This window comes from Oryzias latipes, chromosome 7, assembly GCF_002234675.1.
Source record: "Oryzias latipes chromosome 7, ASM223467v1".
NCBI classification, from domain to species: Eukaryota; Metazoa; Chordata; class Actinopteri; order Beloniformes; family Adrianichthyidae; genus Oryzias; species Oryzias latipes.
The window spans coordinates 9840420-9857183 of record NC_019865.2 but is presented as its reverse complement, the minus strand read 5'-3'; the positions used below and the strand labels follow the sequence as shown (position 1 = coordinate 9857183).

Below are 16764 nucleotides of genomic sequence, written 5' to 3'. Positions count from 1 at the left end.
GGCGTGAATTTGCAGCGTGTTGCATTTGATCCTCTTTCTTCTTCTCAGCATGCGTGAGAAGATTTGCATGTTAATCCATTAAAGGGGCGTTTCATTTTGGTTCAAAATGCTCACATTTCTTTAAACTGTTGTGACACCTGGTATTAGTCTAATTCCTGCTCTGTGAAATAATCCTTCCACCGCATTTACAGCAGCTCTTAAAATAGTTTTGCTTTAATATGTTGAAGGATTGCTTGTAAGTATGGCTGAAGGATCCAGTCTTGCTTTTTTACTATTGTTATCCCGCTTTTATTAGTTTACCACAAAGAAAGTTGTTTTTGGAGGGACAAGTTGTGAGAAAATAGTTCCATAATGAAATATTCCGTCTGACAGTGGTTTGTTTTTAACTGCTCTGTTGCTCCACTGTTACCTTTCCTTGGATCTTGCCGCCTTTGTTCAATCCGCCAACCCCACCCTCAGCTCCCCAATTTTCCACGGCTGTGTGAACGAGCACCTGCCGGACCGCACGCCCTCGCCCACCTTCTCCACCACCGACTCCGAGATCACCGAGCTGGCAGACGAGCGCCAGAGCGAGATGTCCGACTATATGGACGATGAGGCGTTCGTGGATGACACCAGCTCGGACGCCGGCACCGAGGAGGGTTCGGACATCTTCAGCGACGGCCAGGACCCGTTTTACGACCGCTCCCCCTGGTTCATATTGGTGGGAAGGTTGGTGACGGGCGCGTCTGTGTCCTCATCCTCCGCACGGGGACAGGAACACTATAATTGGGCTGGTTGGGCTTATGTGTATCAAGAAAACAGAAATTAATGACAGCCTGGAGTAATACTAATGTGAAGCTATTTTTGAAACACCTGACAAATCCCACGCTGAAATATGATCACGCTTCTCTGTGCAACTAAATGACAGAGAGTTGGTGAGGCATTTGGAGCTGTCAGGGATAAATCTTAAAGGGCTGCATTTCATTTTCATTAGTCACATGTGTAATTAAATATTTCAACTTTTTATGAGCTACTTCTAATTTAAACTAACTTCCTGACCTCTGAAAAGTCCTGTGTTTTTCTTCATCTACTCCTCCGCCCTCATTGCAGTGCTGACTGCTCTAACTACCATCCTTGTGTGAAAAAATGTATTGTCTGTGCTGAATGCTAACTGCATAAATACATGTCATTTTTTTTTTGTTTTTTATTTGTTTTTACGATCCAAAGCTTTTTGTTTTGTTGTTAACTTTTGTTTTAACAGTTTTGTTAAAATGTTTTGTAGTTTTTCCATCCACCACCTGCATGTGACAGCTGCTGGTAATCCTCCCTCTTCTGGATGTGTTTCAGATTTAAGCAGATGCCTCAGCAGTGTCAGAAATCAAGCACAGATGCAAATGATGGAGACTTTGCATTGCTATTAGAATAGGTTATTAATTAATTCAGTTTTTTGCTAATAAGATACGGGCCTCCATCTGGACAGAGTCTGCAGCAGCTGGAGCTCCCTTTACCTGTGTCACATTGACTTCAGAAGGTTTGCAGATTGAAAGCTGCCCTTTGTTCTGGGCTCTGCTCCTCCAGCACAGGAATGGAGGGCCGATAGAGGAAGCTGCTCTGAAAGTGAGCAATAAAATTTTAGTCAACTCTCATCACACAAACAGTAAGGATGTGAATTAGAACCTTATTCTCTATTGCACAATGCAGCAAAGAAGTCTACAGATTTACAGCTGGATGCATCATGACATGCTTTTTTGTGCCCTAAAGCATCTTTGGTGTTGTATCTTTTGTTATTTTTTTATTTTTTGCTTGCCTTTATATATATTTTGTATTCATAAATATGTACTAAACCATGAAAATGTGTTTTTACTTGATGACTAAGTTACAGGTACAAACGCATCTTCATACCGGCTCAGTCAAGCACAGCAGAGAACCCAGCAGTTCTATGTTTTGTTCTGGGACCGGTTGCTGGTTCTTAGTGTTGCACTGCACCACATTCAGGCTCTCAGCTCTCCCTTCTCTTTTTTTTACTCAGAGCTTTTGTGTACCTGAGCAACCTGCTGTACCCTGTACCACTGATTCACCGTGTTGCCATAGTGACCGAGAAGGGCGATGTGCGAGGTTTCTTGCGTGTCGGAGTCCAGGCCATCTCTGGTGAGAAGAAAATTTGAGTTGAGAAAAATAATGAATTAAAGCAACTGGTAGGATTTTATTCTGATTTAATTTGAGTGGTGTTGATGTTGATATGTTTTCCTTTACTGCGACTGAAAGAGTAGGTTCCTGGGCTGTTTTAATTTCCTCAGAAAAACAACACAACCAAATGCTTAAGGGCTCTTGAAGAGAAAGTAGATTCCCTTAAATCTTTTTTTTCCCCTGCATCTCTTTGGAGCTACTCTGACAACTTCTTAAGGGTTCTGACAAAAACAGAGTCTGACAACAGGATGGTTTGTCTCTTTGTAGCTGATGAGGAAGCTCCAGACTACGGGTCAGGAGTAAGGCAGTCGGGAACCGCCAAGATTTCTTTTGATGATGAGTACTTCAAAAAGGTAAGCCCAGAATCTTATAAAAACAACTTTGATGTGTGATATTTCTGTTTTTATCTAATTTTCCCATAGACGTATAGTTATGTTTTGCTTTTAAGTTTTTCTGCAGTTACTTTAAAATACATAAGCTGTGTATTTCATTCTTCTCCACCAGCTGTATGCTAATTGCTTCTTTTTCCCATCCAATCAGAATGATTTTCCCTCCATGGTTATGACCCGCTCCGGAATGTCCCAGGAAGAGCTGCGCATTGTGGAGGGTCAGGGTCAGAGTTCAGAGGTCATCACACCCTTGGAGGAGCTTAACAGGATAAACGAGATGGGTGCGACTGCTAGAACCTTCCACTTCCAGTTTGAACCCCTTAGCCCATTGGGAAATACACTTGGCAGATGTTCCTGTTGGAACTTAGGATACTTTGTGATGGAAATTAGGTCTTTGTGACCCAGTTTTGTTCTATTAAAGAATAAGTAATTAAAGAATCCTTTCCACAATCAAAAGTTTCAAAAAATGGAACAACAACTGTGAAAAAGCTTACAATCATTTTCTTAGATGGTCACACCTCACACTGACTTTCTCCTGTGACTTTTTTTCCAGATCTTAAATTGGGAAACGTTACAGATGCCAAGCTTTGCCCCAGTGAAGGTCTGGCAGGCCAGCTGGAGGTGGGCAGCATCTTTACCTTCCGTGTTACCGTTCTCCAGGCCAGTGGGGTCCCGCCTGAGTATGCAGACATCTTCTGCCAGTTCAAGTGAGTTCACGATCCTTACACACATCCACCACAGTCCGATTTAGGTCAACACGGTGGTTATGTCGCACACTTCCAGTTTACGGTAATGGTCAGGCCACAGCAACCGTGTGGATATGTGATGAGTGTGACGCACTATTGTTTTTTGCAGTAAGGAATATTTCTGAGTGGAGTATTCTGGTTGTTTTTATAACAAAATTGAACATGGTGAGTTTTCAACACCAATTGGAGAGAAAAAGTCAGGCATAAAGGGCTTCAAAACACGGACTCTTATTGTACATCCAATCATTTTTTAAACCCACTTTATCCCTTTTGGGCTCAATGGGTTACTGGAGCCTATCCCTACTGACATGGCAGGGCCACTCACTTTCAAACCTTGGGACAATTTAGAATAACCAATCATTATATGAAGAATGTTTTTGGACTATGGGAGGTAACCGGGGTGTCCCGGGAAAACCACAGGGGGTGCATGCAAACTCCACACAGAAAGGTCCCTGCTGGGTTTCAAACCAGGGCCTTCTCACAGTGAGGAAACAATGCTACCCACTACACCACCATGCGTTCTTCTAACATTGGAATTTTTCTAAAATATTTTACTATAGTCTTTTGAGAATATAAAATATGTATTTTTTAGCAGTTTTGTTCCCTTCCTTACCTAACCTAATTAAGTTATGATTAAATGTTTTGAGCCTAATTTTAGTTTACTTACTGAAAATGTGAAGACATCAGACCAACATGCTTTCACGTTTTCTCCCCAGTTTCCTTCATCGCCATGATGAGGCTTTTTCTACTGAGCCTCTGAAGAATGCAGGGAAAGGATCTCCCCTGGGCTTTTACCACGTCCAGAATGTAAGTGCACACACACACACACCCACACACACATACACACACATACACACACACACAACTGTAGAGACTCGAGTCTATATTTGTCGAAGACTGACGTCTCCTTTTGCCGTTGATGGAGCAGATTTCAGTGGAGGTCACAGAGTCTTTCATTGAGTACATCAAGAGCAAACCCATCGTCTTTGAGGTGTTTGGACACTACCAGCAGCATCCACTGCATATTCATGGCCAGGATCTGATCAGGTTTGTTAGTTCAAGTACGACAATTGTGTGTGTCAGGTTTTTGTTTTTTTAATAATTGTTTGCTGTTCATATTGCGCTTATTGCGCTACTTTTTGCACTAAGTGTCTTTCTTTTTTTCCCAACAGTCCTCCAACACAGTCGAGGAAATACTACCCTATTCCCATGCCTTTGTCTAAACCAGGTCAGACATTTAGTCCTTGAGCAACACAGTTGTGTGCTCGGTCATCTCCATTTCTTTGTGTGATTATTTCACCGTATTTATCTGTCCGCCACTTTCCTTAATTCCTTTTCTTACACGTTGTCTCTCATCTGTTTTTCTGTTTGCATCGCGATGCTAACCTAGACCACACTCGTAAGATTGAGTTGATCCGATACCTTGTGAGTGGTTATGTGAACGGTCAAGTGCTGGACACGCTGTCTGAGCACGCCAACGCTCTCGCCTCTTCTGCTGTTGCCAGTCTGGAGGACGAGGCTGACCGTCCGTCCCACTTCCCGTTCCTCCCTACGCTCAGCGACTTTGTGCTAACTGTGCCCAGGCACCATGGTTGGTACAGAGAGGGGCTTGTCATAGCTGAGCGGGCAGGCATTAGATGTACCTGTGCTATAGTGGATAGCCTAGCGCTTTGCTCCTGTGGTGCTCTGTTACCGCAGGCAGTCGCACAGCAGATCTCTGCAGTGCACCTCGCTGCAGACCTGTTTTGCTCCCGTCAGCTCGGTCCAACCCTCCCCTTTTTGCTCAGAAGCAGGCCAGACTTTACACTTCCAGGTGGATGAGCTACCTATGCAGAATCTAAAGCCAAAATGAGTTTGATTTCAGGGAGATCACTTACACTACATATGATCCAATTTCACAAGGCTAAATGTATGCATTTAGTTGCTACTTATACATTAGATTTGATCTTCAAGCATCTCAGAGGAAAACACTACCCTCCAAGCAAATCAGAACACATCTGGGTTCAGCAGGAGAACAATTCTGGTTTGGCATTGAACAGTTCCTTGAAAAAATTCCATTTCTACTCTGTTAGCCCCAGATTTGATTAAAGCTGAGTCATAGATTCCTAGTTTTAGCTGACTCACACCTCATCCATTCTCCGTTTAGCCCTCAAACTAGCGTCAGTAATATCTGTTTCTTGCTTTCGTTCATCTTCTCTGAAATGTGGATACATTCTAAATTGACAAACTGATTTCTCGTGTGTTAATTCTGTCAGTACCAGCAACTAAACTTAACACCATCACCAAGTCCAACCTGGGTCACTGTGTCAGCAAGTACGACCTGCTCGTCTGGTTTGAGATCAGTGAACTGGAGCCTACTGGAGAGTAAGTCTTGCATCTTATCTTCACTCATTCAAAGAGGTCAAACTCAGATGTGAGTTCTTCAATATGAAGGCGAAATCCCAATCAGGCTTTTATTAACCCAAAAATACTAAATAAACACTTCCATGTCTTATCTGTAGTGGTTGTATTTATTTGTGATTTTCTCATAAAGTACTGTGAGTTTATTCAAAGGGATTCATCCACAGGTACATCCCAGCTATCGTGGATCACACTGGAGGACTTCCCTGTCACGGCACCTTTCTGCTGCACCAGGTACTGGCCACCCCTCCCACGCTTTCCGCTCACTATTCTCTTAACTCTGTTGGCGCACAGAGCATTTAAAGAACACTGCAGCTGTTTTTGCTGTAATGCTAATGTGGCGTTTTGTGCTGCAGGGGATCCAGCGGAGAATCACAGTCACTCTTATCCACGAGAAGGGCAGCGAGCTCCACTGGAAGGACGTTCGTGAGCTGGTTGTGGGTGAGTGCCTTTGCCTCTGGCATCATTGTCTCAACGGCAGACCAGAAAAAGAAACACAAAAGCACTTACCTTGTGAAGCAAAGGGACATTACCCTGTGACTGTTATCACTGTGAACATCCTGATGAAACTTCCTGTTTCCAGTAATGTTAATATCATAATCTCATCTGATAGACCAATAAATTAAATTTTAAGTTTATTTGGTTCTACAAATGTAGCAGTTTTACCAAAATACTTTACCAAATACACAAACACACATATGTATAAACACATACACGAATACATGAATACATATTTACTAATTCATAGTTAAATATCACTATTGTTGCCTAATTATTTCACTTTATAACTGTAGCCTAATTTCTTTTACAGTGATAACTCCTTTAAAATGTTTATCCATCCAATTCCAAAAACAGAAGGACATCTCTCCATTTTGCACGAGTTCTTGCTTTGCATGATTCAAACACAAATTTGAACAATAGTTTATCTACTTATGTACTCACTTATGTTTTTCTTTGAGCTGCCATGAAGAGTGAATTTCCCCGTTAGATAAAATAAAGTTAAAGTCAAACTAAAAATAATTTTTCAAATTATAATGTTCCTTTTTTTAAATGACTGCACTCTCATCTTTTAAAGGCATAACATTTTTTTTCTAACATTCTTAGATGCACAATATCCACAGATTTAGTTGTATTTGATTCTCATTTTAAATAGTGCATTTGGGGATTCACAAAAACAATCGTAGGACTCTAATTGCTCTTTTTTGAAGTTTACTTATTTGATCAATATTTGTTTTGTACACATTTCCCTCAATTTCACAACAAAACTGGAAGTATGGAATAATTAATAATAAATGTATAGAATATGCAAACATTTTTACTCTGGGTTCTTTTGGTTTTGTGGATTATACCTAAAGCTTTAGATATTTTGTTTTATATAAATTCAACATGTGGTTTCCAACTGACCTGACTGTCAATATCGACTTCAAGGAACTTTGTTTCATGAGCGCGACCAATTTCTATCCCATCAAAATGCAGTTTTTCTGGTCATTTGCTTTATAAGCTACTGGAAGGCTCGGTTGGCTGGGTGTGGGACTGTCACGCAGGACAGGGTTTGATTCCCAGGGCGTGCAATGAGCCAAAAAAAAACCCATCCAGTGTGAGTCCTTAGGCAAGACCCTGTGCTCTGATGCCTTTCTGGGTCTCCCTGTGCCTTAAAAAAATACAATGTTGTGTCGGTAAACTCTTTGCCAAACCACCTGTGTGTATCAGTGAAAACTGATTTGCTGTGGCGACCCCTGACGGGGTAAGCCAAGAGGTGAACAACAACATTGTCATTTTGCTTTATGGACCAAAAACCATACGTTTAGTGCATTTAAAAGATATCTTTTTACTGATTTATCTTTAAGATACTTGATGTTGAAAATGTATTTATCTGACAGAACATTTCTGTTTAGTCTGATCAATAAATAAATGTCATTTTGTTTCCTGACAGGTCGTATTCGGAGCAAAGCGGAGGTGGACGACAGTGCAGCAGATGCTATTCTGTCGCTCAACATCATTTCTGCCAAAAACATCAAATCTTCCCACAATACCAACAGGTAAAAATGCCTCCAAGGTGGATTTCGTCAAAAAAAACCCGCTGAATTTGTCTGTTTCTTCTGTGAGAAGTTTGTTCGATTATACTTCCAAAGCATTTGATGTCAAACATTTCAAATAAAAACAGTTTTTTGTCATGTGGCTTATCACTGCATGACCATTTCCATATTCTCAGCTATTGATTTGCTTCATTGTCTGTGTCCTGACTGTCTGTGCTTCTCTCTTTATTTTTTCTGTGCACCCTCCTCCTCCTCCTGCTGCGGCTGGACTCATGCTTGTGCTCAGGCTTTCAATTGATAAAGATATTGATAGGTACCAACGATCCGAAAACATGAGACTCCTTGACCCCAAGGATCTTTATGTTTCTTATAGTCCCATAGATTTTTAGAAATACTTTTTCCACCGTTTGGTTTTATTTCCATGCATAATCCTTAAGATTTGTCTTTACTTCCATTGTCATTTTACTTCCCATAATGCCAAAATGTTAATGGCTCAGTAAGGACACTCTTAACAGCAAATGCAACCTTTATTCCCCGTTTATTGTTTCAGTTTGTGATATTCTGACTCGAATATACCACAAAGATTAGTCTGTTTTCTGTAGCAGCAAAAGGCTTCAGGAGATGTTTTTCCTCTGTTGTTTTCCACCGTCATAACCTAAAGTGTTGCAACAGTCACCTTCAGCTTAACCCCAGTGTAACAGCGCCCCCTGGGGTATTTACTGAAAATGGTCTCACAAACATGAAGAAAAATAGCTTAACATTGATGGTGTCGGGCAATTCATCTGTAAAGGAGTCTTGTTATCTGACGCCCTCCTGTTTGTGTTGAGGTTTGACCTCAGAGAGTTTCCTCACTTCTGATGACAGGGATTTACAGCAAGGACAACTTCAGACTCCACTCTGCTCACGCTGGGTTTACACTGGTCCGTTTGGGTGCGACTCCCTAACGTTGCGTGGGGAGTCCGTCTCACCACCGTCAGTTAGTTTACATTGTGTCCGTTGTGTCTCCAGTCTGTCCCCTCCCCCTCCTGGCTTACGGAGAAGTGATTTGTCCTGCCGCGCTCATGTGGAGTAGTTCATCCAAAACTTTGGCAATCGGGCCCCCATGCACTCTCCTTCCTCATTGAGTCCTTGTAAAATTCATGTTTTGTGTCAAAAATGATGTTAGGATTTTGTACTCCCAATATTTCATCGTTCATGGCGAAAATGAACAACTGTGTTATGCGTGCTTAGTTAGCACGTCACCTTAAATTATAAGATAAAATGTTTTAGGTTTTTTATTTTGAAAGTTTAATGCAAAGGTTTTTTAAAACCTGGACCTGTTTTAATGCTTCGCTTTTTTCCATAAAATTGACGCATCACCAGGCTGGAAATAGAAAAGCTTGTGTTGCGCCACAAAGGGACGGATGTCAGACACAGACATGACAAAGGCAAAGTGAACATTTTGTTTGATTAATGAATGTTCTGTTTTTTTGTCAACACAACGGAGACGCACCACGGAAGGACCGGTGTAAATCATCCTTGAACCTGTCATCTAAAATTCTTGGTTTTTATTTTTGGCATAAAGAAACCTTTTTTCGTTTTTCTTAAACATTCCCAGCTCCGATTCCCAAAATTCAATGTTTGTCCAGCTAGAGTTCATAATCATTTTGAAGATAAAATAGAAACCATCTGCTCCTTCCTCTGGTTTTCCACTCTAGAACCTTCTATCGTTTTGAGGCCGTGTGGGACAGCTCCCTGCATAATTCCCTCCTGCTGAACCGAGTGACTCCTTATGGGGAGAAGATCTTCATGACCTTGTCTGCATATCTGGAGGTCTGTCTTTGCTCCGCCACAGAATCGACCTCTCTGCATGTTTGCTGACCTTTGTGCCTTTCCTCTGCAGCTGGACCACTGCATCCAGCCTGCCATCATCACTAAAGACATCTGTATGGTGTTCTACTCGCGAGACGCTAAGATCTCCCCTCCTCGTTCTCTCAGGAACCTGTTTGGGAGCGGATACTCTAAAACTCCTGACTGGTAAGGCCTTGAACGGATGATCTCTGGCTGCTTCTAGCTCACAAATAGTAAGCAGAAGTGACGCTAATAACAAACAAACACTTTTGCTTCACTACAGCAACCGAGTGACTGGGATCTATGAGCTCAGTTTGTGCAAGATTTCAGACACTGGTAGTCCAGGTGAGTCAGAATGGTTGTTAACATTATTGGGAGAAAGGAGAGGAAGGAGACTACACTTCTGTGAATTGTTTCCGTTTTCTTCTATCCAAACACTACCCCCAAAGTTTGGATGACATTTTTCTCTGCATTAATTGTGGTTGTGGCTCTGATCAGGGATGCAGCGTAGGAGAAGGAAGGTTTTGGACACGTCTGTGGCTTATGTCCGTGGAGAGGAGAACCTGGCCGGCTGGAGGCCGAGAGGAGACAGCCTCATCCTGGAGCACCAATGGGAGCTGGAGAAAATGGAGCAGCTGCATGAGGTGAGCTTAAAAAATCATTTTGGACATTCAAATGCTCCAGTAGTACACACGTTCGTCTTTTTTACAGTCTACAAATGTTCAAACTTCCCTTGTTGTTTGTCAAGGTGGAGAAGACGCGTCACCTTCTCCTGCTCCGAGAAAAGCTCGGAGAGGCAGCTCCAGTTGGAACCACCCCTCCCACAAAGTTTCTGTGCGAGTCTCTGTCCCCCAGCATGAGCTCAGGGACTTTGTCCACCTCCACGTCCATCTCCTCGCAGATCTCCAGCACAACCTTTGAAAGCGCCATCACCCCCAGTGAAAGCAGCGGCTACGACTCCACAGACATCGAGAGCCTGGTGGACCGTGAGAAGGAGCTGGCCACAAAGGTGGGAAGAGAATCTCCTCCAGGAGACGCTTTGTCTTTGCTGCTTCTGCTCACGTCAAGCGTTGTGCTCTCTGACCCTGCAGTGCCTGCGTCTGCTCACGCACACCTTCAACAACGAGTACAATCAGGTGGTGAACAGCATCAGCGACTGCAAGGTAAAAACAATCCTCTTTGTGGAGAATCCTTTTTTTTTATGTCGTCGATATATGATGTATTTATTGGACCAAGCATAAGCAGGAATTTCTTCTAAATCTGTTTGCGTATTAGAATTTTGAAAAAGCGTGTTATCAATAATGAATCTCCAAAGAAGGCCAACATAGAGTTCCATCTGACCTTATCTTTAAGGGTAAAACTTTATTTAAAAACTGAAGACAAACCTTCACAGTTGTTCAGTGAATGGTCTGTCATCAGAGTCTGCTGTGCTGTTGTTCGACTGTATCTTCTGCCTCTTGGCAGCTGTCGGACATCTCACCCATCGGACGCGACCTGTCCGTGACCAGCTTGAGCAGCGCCACCCTCACCCCCTCCTCCACCTGCCCGTCTCTGGCTGACTCCCGCTGTGGCTCCTTGGACCAGAAGTAAAACTTTTTCCATTAAAAACAAATTAAACTTGTTCATTTTTCAACCCAGCAGATGCTTGAATGTTGACTTGACTGGAAATGCCCCATTTTTATTGTCTTAAAGGACTCCAGAGAACAGCTCTCGTGCCTCGAGCCCTTCCTGTTCAGACTACGAGAACTTCCCGTTGGTTGCCACTCTGGAAACATCCTACCTTGCACGAGCCGGAAAAAATGAGTTCCTCAACCTGGTGCCTGATATTGAAGAAATGAGGCCAGGGTAGGTTTCTTTTTACTTGTGCTGTTTACAGCAACCTAATCAAAGTTTAACCCCTTCACTAATCCGCAACGTACCATTTAATCCAGGACTTCTTTTAATTTAGTATAACCTCAAATGGAAAAAACACTGAAGAATATGTTTTATATAATTGGAAATAAATTCAGGCATGAGGGTTCAATGATCAACTTAAAACGATTCTGCTTAAACGGTACAGCTTCAGTAGCTTCTTTTATTTATTTGCTTATGGCTCGTGAACACAGACAAACAAGAAACTCATCCGAAACCACAAAAGAGGATCCTTAACGAAGCACTAAACACTGTCCAACTTTATTCCAGGTCTGTTGTGTCCAAGAAAGGTTTCCTGAGCTTCATGGAGCCGCGCTCTAACTCATGGGTGAAGCACTTCGTGGTCGTCCGCCGGCCCTATGTTTTCATCTACAACAGTGACAAGGACCCGGTGGAGAGGGGAGTCCTTAACCTGTCAACTGCACAGGTGGAATACAGCGAAGACCAGCAGGCCATGCTCAAGGTAGAGCTTTTGGAATGGCTTCTCCTCATCCAGCCTGTGCCTCACCAAGCCTTAAAGACCCACTCCCATGAAAATCTTGTCTTTGGTGTTCTTGTCACATTTTTCTCATGAGAGGGGACATGTATAAAGAAAATTACGCTGAAAATTCTATTTGAGCATTTATTTATCCAAAGTACTCTGAATCAGTAGCACACGAGAAAAAGCTGTTTGAATGCTGTTATATGTGATGTAGAAAATGCAAGTGGGTGAGCCTTAAGCTCCCTGCTGGCTAGAAATGGCACAATCATCATTTAACGACTGCTGCTTTGAAATAGATCAAAAGAGAATCGGAGTGGATCTTCAACATTTACCCATAGGTTTACTGCATGCAGGTTTTTATACGTTTGTCTTATATATTTCATGTTTGCAGCTGCAGCTCTTGTTTAAAACAATATTTTAACTCCAATTTTGAAACCCCTCGATTGTATTTTAATTATGCAGAGTTTGTCTCTTCTATGTGTTCTAAAGCTGAAGCATTTATTCAGATCAAAGTTTCCGGTGTACAACATACATCAGTAAGGATATTTCTTGATTTCTGTCTCAGACTCCCAACACATTTGCCGTGTGCACAAAACATCGAGGAATCCTCCTCCAGGCCAACAACGAGAAAGACAAGAACGACTGGCTGTACGCCTTCAACCCTCTGCTTGCGGGGACGATAAGGTACACACACGGTCAGACCTCGCCGCTCACGTCACCCCTCACGCAAACTGAACCTTCGCCTCACTTCACCCCACAGATCGAAGCTGGCGAGGAGGCGCAGCGGCCTGATGAAGAACTGAGCAGAGCGGCACACCAGCATCGGGCTCCTGCTCTTTCAGAACAGCCTTCGAACATACAAGTGTTAACACTTACTAACCATTGTGATTCTTGATGGTTTTCCTTTGTAAGTAGAATTGTGGCTTAAGTCTCCCTTCATGCGACTAAAAGTTTCAGTTCCAGAGAAATCGGCCTTCCCTCCATCCAGCTTTAGCTTTCCTTCCCGCCCCCTCAGCTTTCATATTTTCTGACGTTCGGGTCTGATTTTGTTCCTCTTTATAGTCATCCCTGATCTCCCTTACTAGTAGCATGTTGTGGTAGTCTAAATGTGTGTGCACGGCTCTACAGAAACTTAATTTTAAGTTTGCCAATCATCTGTAAAGAGAGGAAAAAAAAAAAAAAACGTCTCAGTGTTGTCTCCCAAATTATGTTCTTTAACTTTTCTGTTGTCTTAGACGATGTGCTTGCATGGCAACTGCAACATTCCTCAGGAGAAGACTAGGTTTGCTTACCGTGAGAAAAATAAAATCCGTGACAAATCTTTTAACTTACAGACAAAATCATGAAGGGAAACTTTACAAATGTATATCTAGGTGATGTATTAGGTTACGCTCTTCCTTAAGAGATATTTGCTGCTAACAGATCCCTAGTTTAATTTTTTTTTTTTTAATCTTAATGAGTTCCCGTTCAGTCTTTGCCCTCCTCCCAAAACAGCCCCGCTGTCTCAAATCAGGAAAGATTTGGGTGAAATTCCTTAGAGCTCATCGATATTGATGCTTTGTTAGGATTGCAGTTGTAAGCGTCTGTGTATATACACACACACACACACACCCCCCTCAACCTCTGATAGTGCCAGTGCATTCGTGTCTGCAGGAGTAGATAATTGTCAGTTTGCTATTTCATCAAAATGAAAAACAGGCTTTTTGAGAAGAAAAATGAAGATGGTTAGATAAGTAAGGAAGGCAATCTGTCCACAGAAATGTCTTTGACTGTCACATGCATGTAGATGTTCCGGGACGTGGCACGAGGGAGACAGCGAGGTCGTAGCCTTTAGGTCATAAGGAGTAGTGAGGAGATGAAGCTGCTTGTACACAGCCTGCAGGAAAGAGAACCGTCAGGGAGAATCTGTAAAGTGAAGTGCTTACAGTTCAGCAGCACCAAATGTTACCACTTTTTATGTCAATTGAAACATCCTCAACTCGTGTTTTTTTTTTAATTATTAAAACCTTAACATTATTTTTTTGTTTGTTTGTACATTGCGCCTATGCTTTTAATTGTTCCACAGAGGTGTTTATGAAATGTAACAGAGGGCATTTATGTATTTCTTCATTTGTAACCAGCATCTAGTGTGTTTTCACTTCATTTGCACATTAACTTAAATCTATAGCAAGACTAGAGCGGATCGCGCAGGATGATGTCTGAGCATCAGGAACAAGAGAGCACATATCAAGGCTACACTGGATGATAGCTGTCTCTGATAAGAGCTTTCTCAGATATTAAAGGGACGAGGTAGTGGAAGGAAGGTTTCTTTTATTGTAACCTGAAAATCTTTGCTCTGCACACTGCCCCTTAATGTTGCTTTGGTGTAGCTGCGCTTAAATTTGCGGCGCCTTTGCGTTTACACGGGCTTTGATGCATCGATGGGCGTCAACAAACTCTGGCCTACCAACCAGCAGTTAGCCCTGTGCAGGAAGGGGAACTGGAGCCTGTGTAAAAGCAGAGGTGCCTGCATTTATTAAATAACATTCCACAGGTCGGCAAACCTGCTGGTCAGTCAGAGACAAAAAAACAACCAAACAAATATGTTGTTTTCTTAGTAAATCCTGCCGGTTAGGAGAAGCGGCACAAGGAAACGGCCTTTTTGCACTCATCAAGGCTGATATGCAACATACCTCAGCTGCACTTTTATCAGGGCAAAAGTCAGAGCAAACATTTTCCCCTCAGTGGCTAATTTGCAGAGATATATTGTTTTGGATTGTGTATTTATGTTTGCATTGTATATATTAGTTTGCAGCTTTTTGCACATATTAATAAAAAGGTTCAACTAACTGATCAAATGAAGTCTTTGCGGTTTAGTTGTTCTGCTCGAAATCAACCAAAATGTCCTCTGGTCTGAGCTGGAAGAGGGTTGAATGTACGGTGGAGTGTGTGTTTCAGCAGGGTGGGGAGGCCATCTAAGATGTTAACAGCTGCACCTTTTCAGGTGAGTTGCTTTAGTGCTTTCTGTCCATCAGGAAGTGGTTTGAGGGATTGGTTTGGAAGACTATAATTTTGTCAATATTCACGCTGGCCAGCTAAATTTGAAAGAGTTCTTGTGAATCCTTATTATTCTTTTTTTTTTCCAAGTGTCAGGGATTCTAACATGAAGTAGCGAGTAACACTTTCATTCATTGGGACAAAGCTTTTCATCTCAACCCGTTGTTTTCTATGGATGCCTTTGAATCAAAACTATCATTTCCATCTCCCCTTATAGCTTCGAATCATCTACGTTTATTTTTTTAATTGGTACCTTGGAATTGAAAACAAGCATTACCACTGTATATTATTTCCGACTGGTTTCATTTTCATACTTACTTTGTAAATATCTATGTTGTATGGAGCTTGAACTAAAATGTAAATATGTTTACTGTATTTGTAATAATTATAATCCATTCGCTGTATAGCATAGATGTGTCATGCAGGTATCCTAATTCTGTGTATGGTAATCTTGCACCATTGAACCGTTTAGTGAATGAGGCAACAATAAAAAGTGCAAACTGTGCATTAGCAAAAACCTGTGATGCCCGTTTGTCCTCTCCTTTGTGGCGTGCTTTAGTGATGCCAGCATGTTTTGACAAGTTACAGCTTCCTGCTGTCCATTAGATGCTCCTGCTTCAGAGCACACCAAACCAAACAGCTTTTTTCATTTTTTTCTAAATACATTTTCAGATATAATTTAAAGGACTGACAGTTGTTTTAAAACAAGCCATGAACATTTTTTTTTAAATTGTCATTTTACAGTGTTTTTTTTCTTCTGTTCTTTGACAAATATACCTAAGAGACTCTGCTTTACACTCATTCTCCTCGTTTCCTCATACTAATGAGAAGTAACATGGGTCACCAGAGGATTTGTGATAAATAGCGTCAACATTGATCAACTTTAATACATGTATTTATAAAGCAGCTACTTGGCTTCAGAGCACGCACCTCATTTGGGCTTTTGCTCCCATTTTCCAGACTATTTTCTTGCAGTTTGAAAGTTTTATTTTAAGAGTGAAAATGTGTAGGTCGTATTAAGATGGTGAAATGGAAACAAGTTGGTTTAATTCTAATTTTGTTTTGTATTCTCGTGCGTGCATTCATGATGCAGCAAATGCTTATAGATGTACAACTGTCAACTAAATGCTAACTCTAAATAAGACGGCTATATTTTAAAAACATGAAATGTACAGAAAAAAATAATACCTGCAGTTGGTTTCGAACCCAAACTTTTTTTTACAGCTCAGTTAACTTTGCATTAAACAATAGGCAAATTTGCTTCATTTTTTTTTATTTTGGTGTGTTTCTATTTCACTGTTTGTGTTATCTAGAGAGAGATTTTTCTAGATAAAGATTTGATGTAACAGGACTTCAACGCTTTATAAGGACATTGATCCCTGAAATTTCTCACATTCCATAAAAGATTATATAGGGGGCAAATCCTGGGACATACTGGAGTGAACATCAGTAACCTGACGTGAATCCCCAAGAGGTAGAAGAAAATTTCTGGTGGGAATTTTACTTGACAGGATTAGACAAACTACTTTGGTGGCCATTGGAAATGAGGAGTGTGTTAAGACTTCCCATGTGCCGGTTAAAGCTTAATTTAGTTGCAATTCATTGTCAAAAAACCATTGATTCAAACTATCATTGTGTGTGTAACTTGGAGCCTGATTTATTTAATGTTTTTAACCGAATTTCCACACCGGGGGCAGGGAGTACACTGTGGGATTACCTAACGTGAGTGACCATCAAAAGCAACCAATAGGAACCACCCATTTCTC

The 16764-nt window shown here is 41.6% G+C and overlaps 1 protein-coding gene across 16 annotated transcripts in view; it reads left to right on the top strand.

Annotated features, from left to right (window-relative positions):
• The window catches only part of kif1b (kinesin family member 1B), a 53356-nt gene extending 37841 nt beyond the window's left edge, over positions 1-15515 (top strand). For 8 of the 16 annotated variants that reach the window (XM_020704557.2, XM_020704564.2, XM_020704559.2 and 5 more), the window contains 24 exons: positions 460-711; positions 2012-2130; positions 2437-2522; positions 2710-2839; positions 3112-3265; positions 4021-4111; positions 4233-4351; positions 4477-4532; positions 5560-5668; positions 5872-5938; positions 6061-6145; positions 7638-7743; positions 8027-8053; positions 9438-9552; positions 9623-9756; positions 9854-9915; positions 10069-10214; positions 10319-10579; positions 10662-10733; positions 11035-11156; positions 11263-11415; positions 11752-11944; positions 12528-12646; positions 12723-15515. In XM_020704557.2, coding sequence (XP_020560216.1) covers positions 460-711; positions 2012-2130; positions 2437-2522; positions 2710-2839; positions 3112-3265; positions 4021-4111; positions 4233-4351; positions 4477-4532; positions 5560-5668; positions 5872-5938; positions 6061-6145; positions 7638-7743; positions 8027-8053; positions 9438-9552; positions 9623-9756; positions 9854-9915; positions 10069-10214; positions 10319-10579; positions 10662-10733; positions 11035-11156; positions 11263-11415; positions 11752-11944; positions 12528-12646; positions 12723-12765 — 2821 coding nt within the window. In that variant the 3' untranslated portion in view covers positions 12766-15515. The remainder of the gene's footprint in view (positions 1-459; positions 712-2011; positions 2131-2436; positions 2523-2709; positions 2840-3111; positions 3266-4020; positions 4112-4232; positions 4352-4476; positions 4533-5559; positions 5669-5871; positions 5939-6060; positions 6146-7637; positions 7744-8026; positions 8054-9437; positions 9553-9622; positions 9757-9853; positions 9916-10068; positions 10215-10318; positions 10580-10661; positions 10734-11034; positions 11157-11262; positions 11416-11751; positions 11945-12527; positions 12647-12722) is intronic. The other 8 variants (XM_020704558.2, XM_023956529.1, XM_023956528.1 and 5 more) reach the window with 3 other exon arrangements.
• Positions 15516-16764: the final 1249 nt, after the last annotated feature.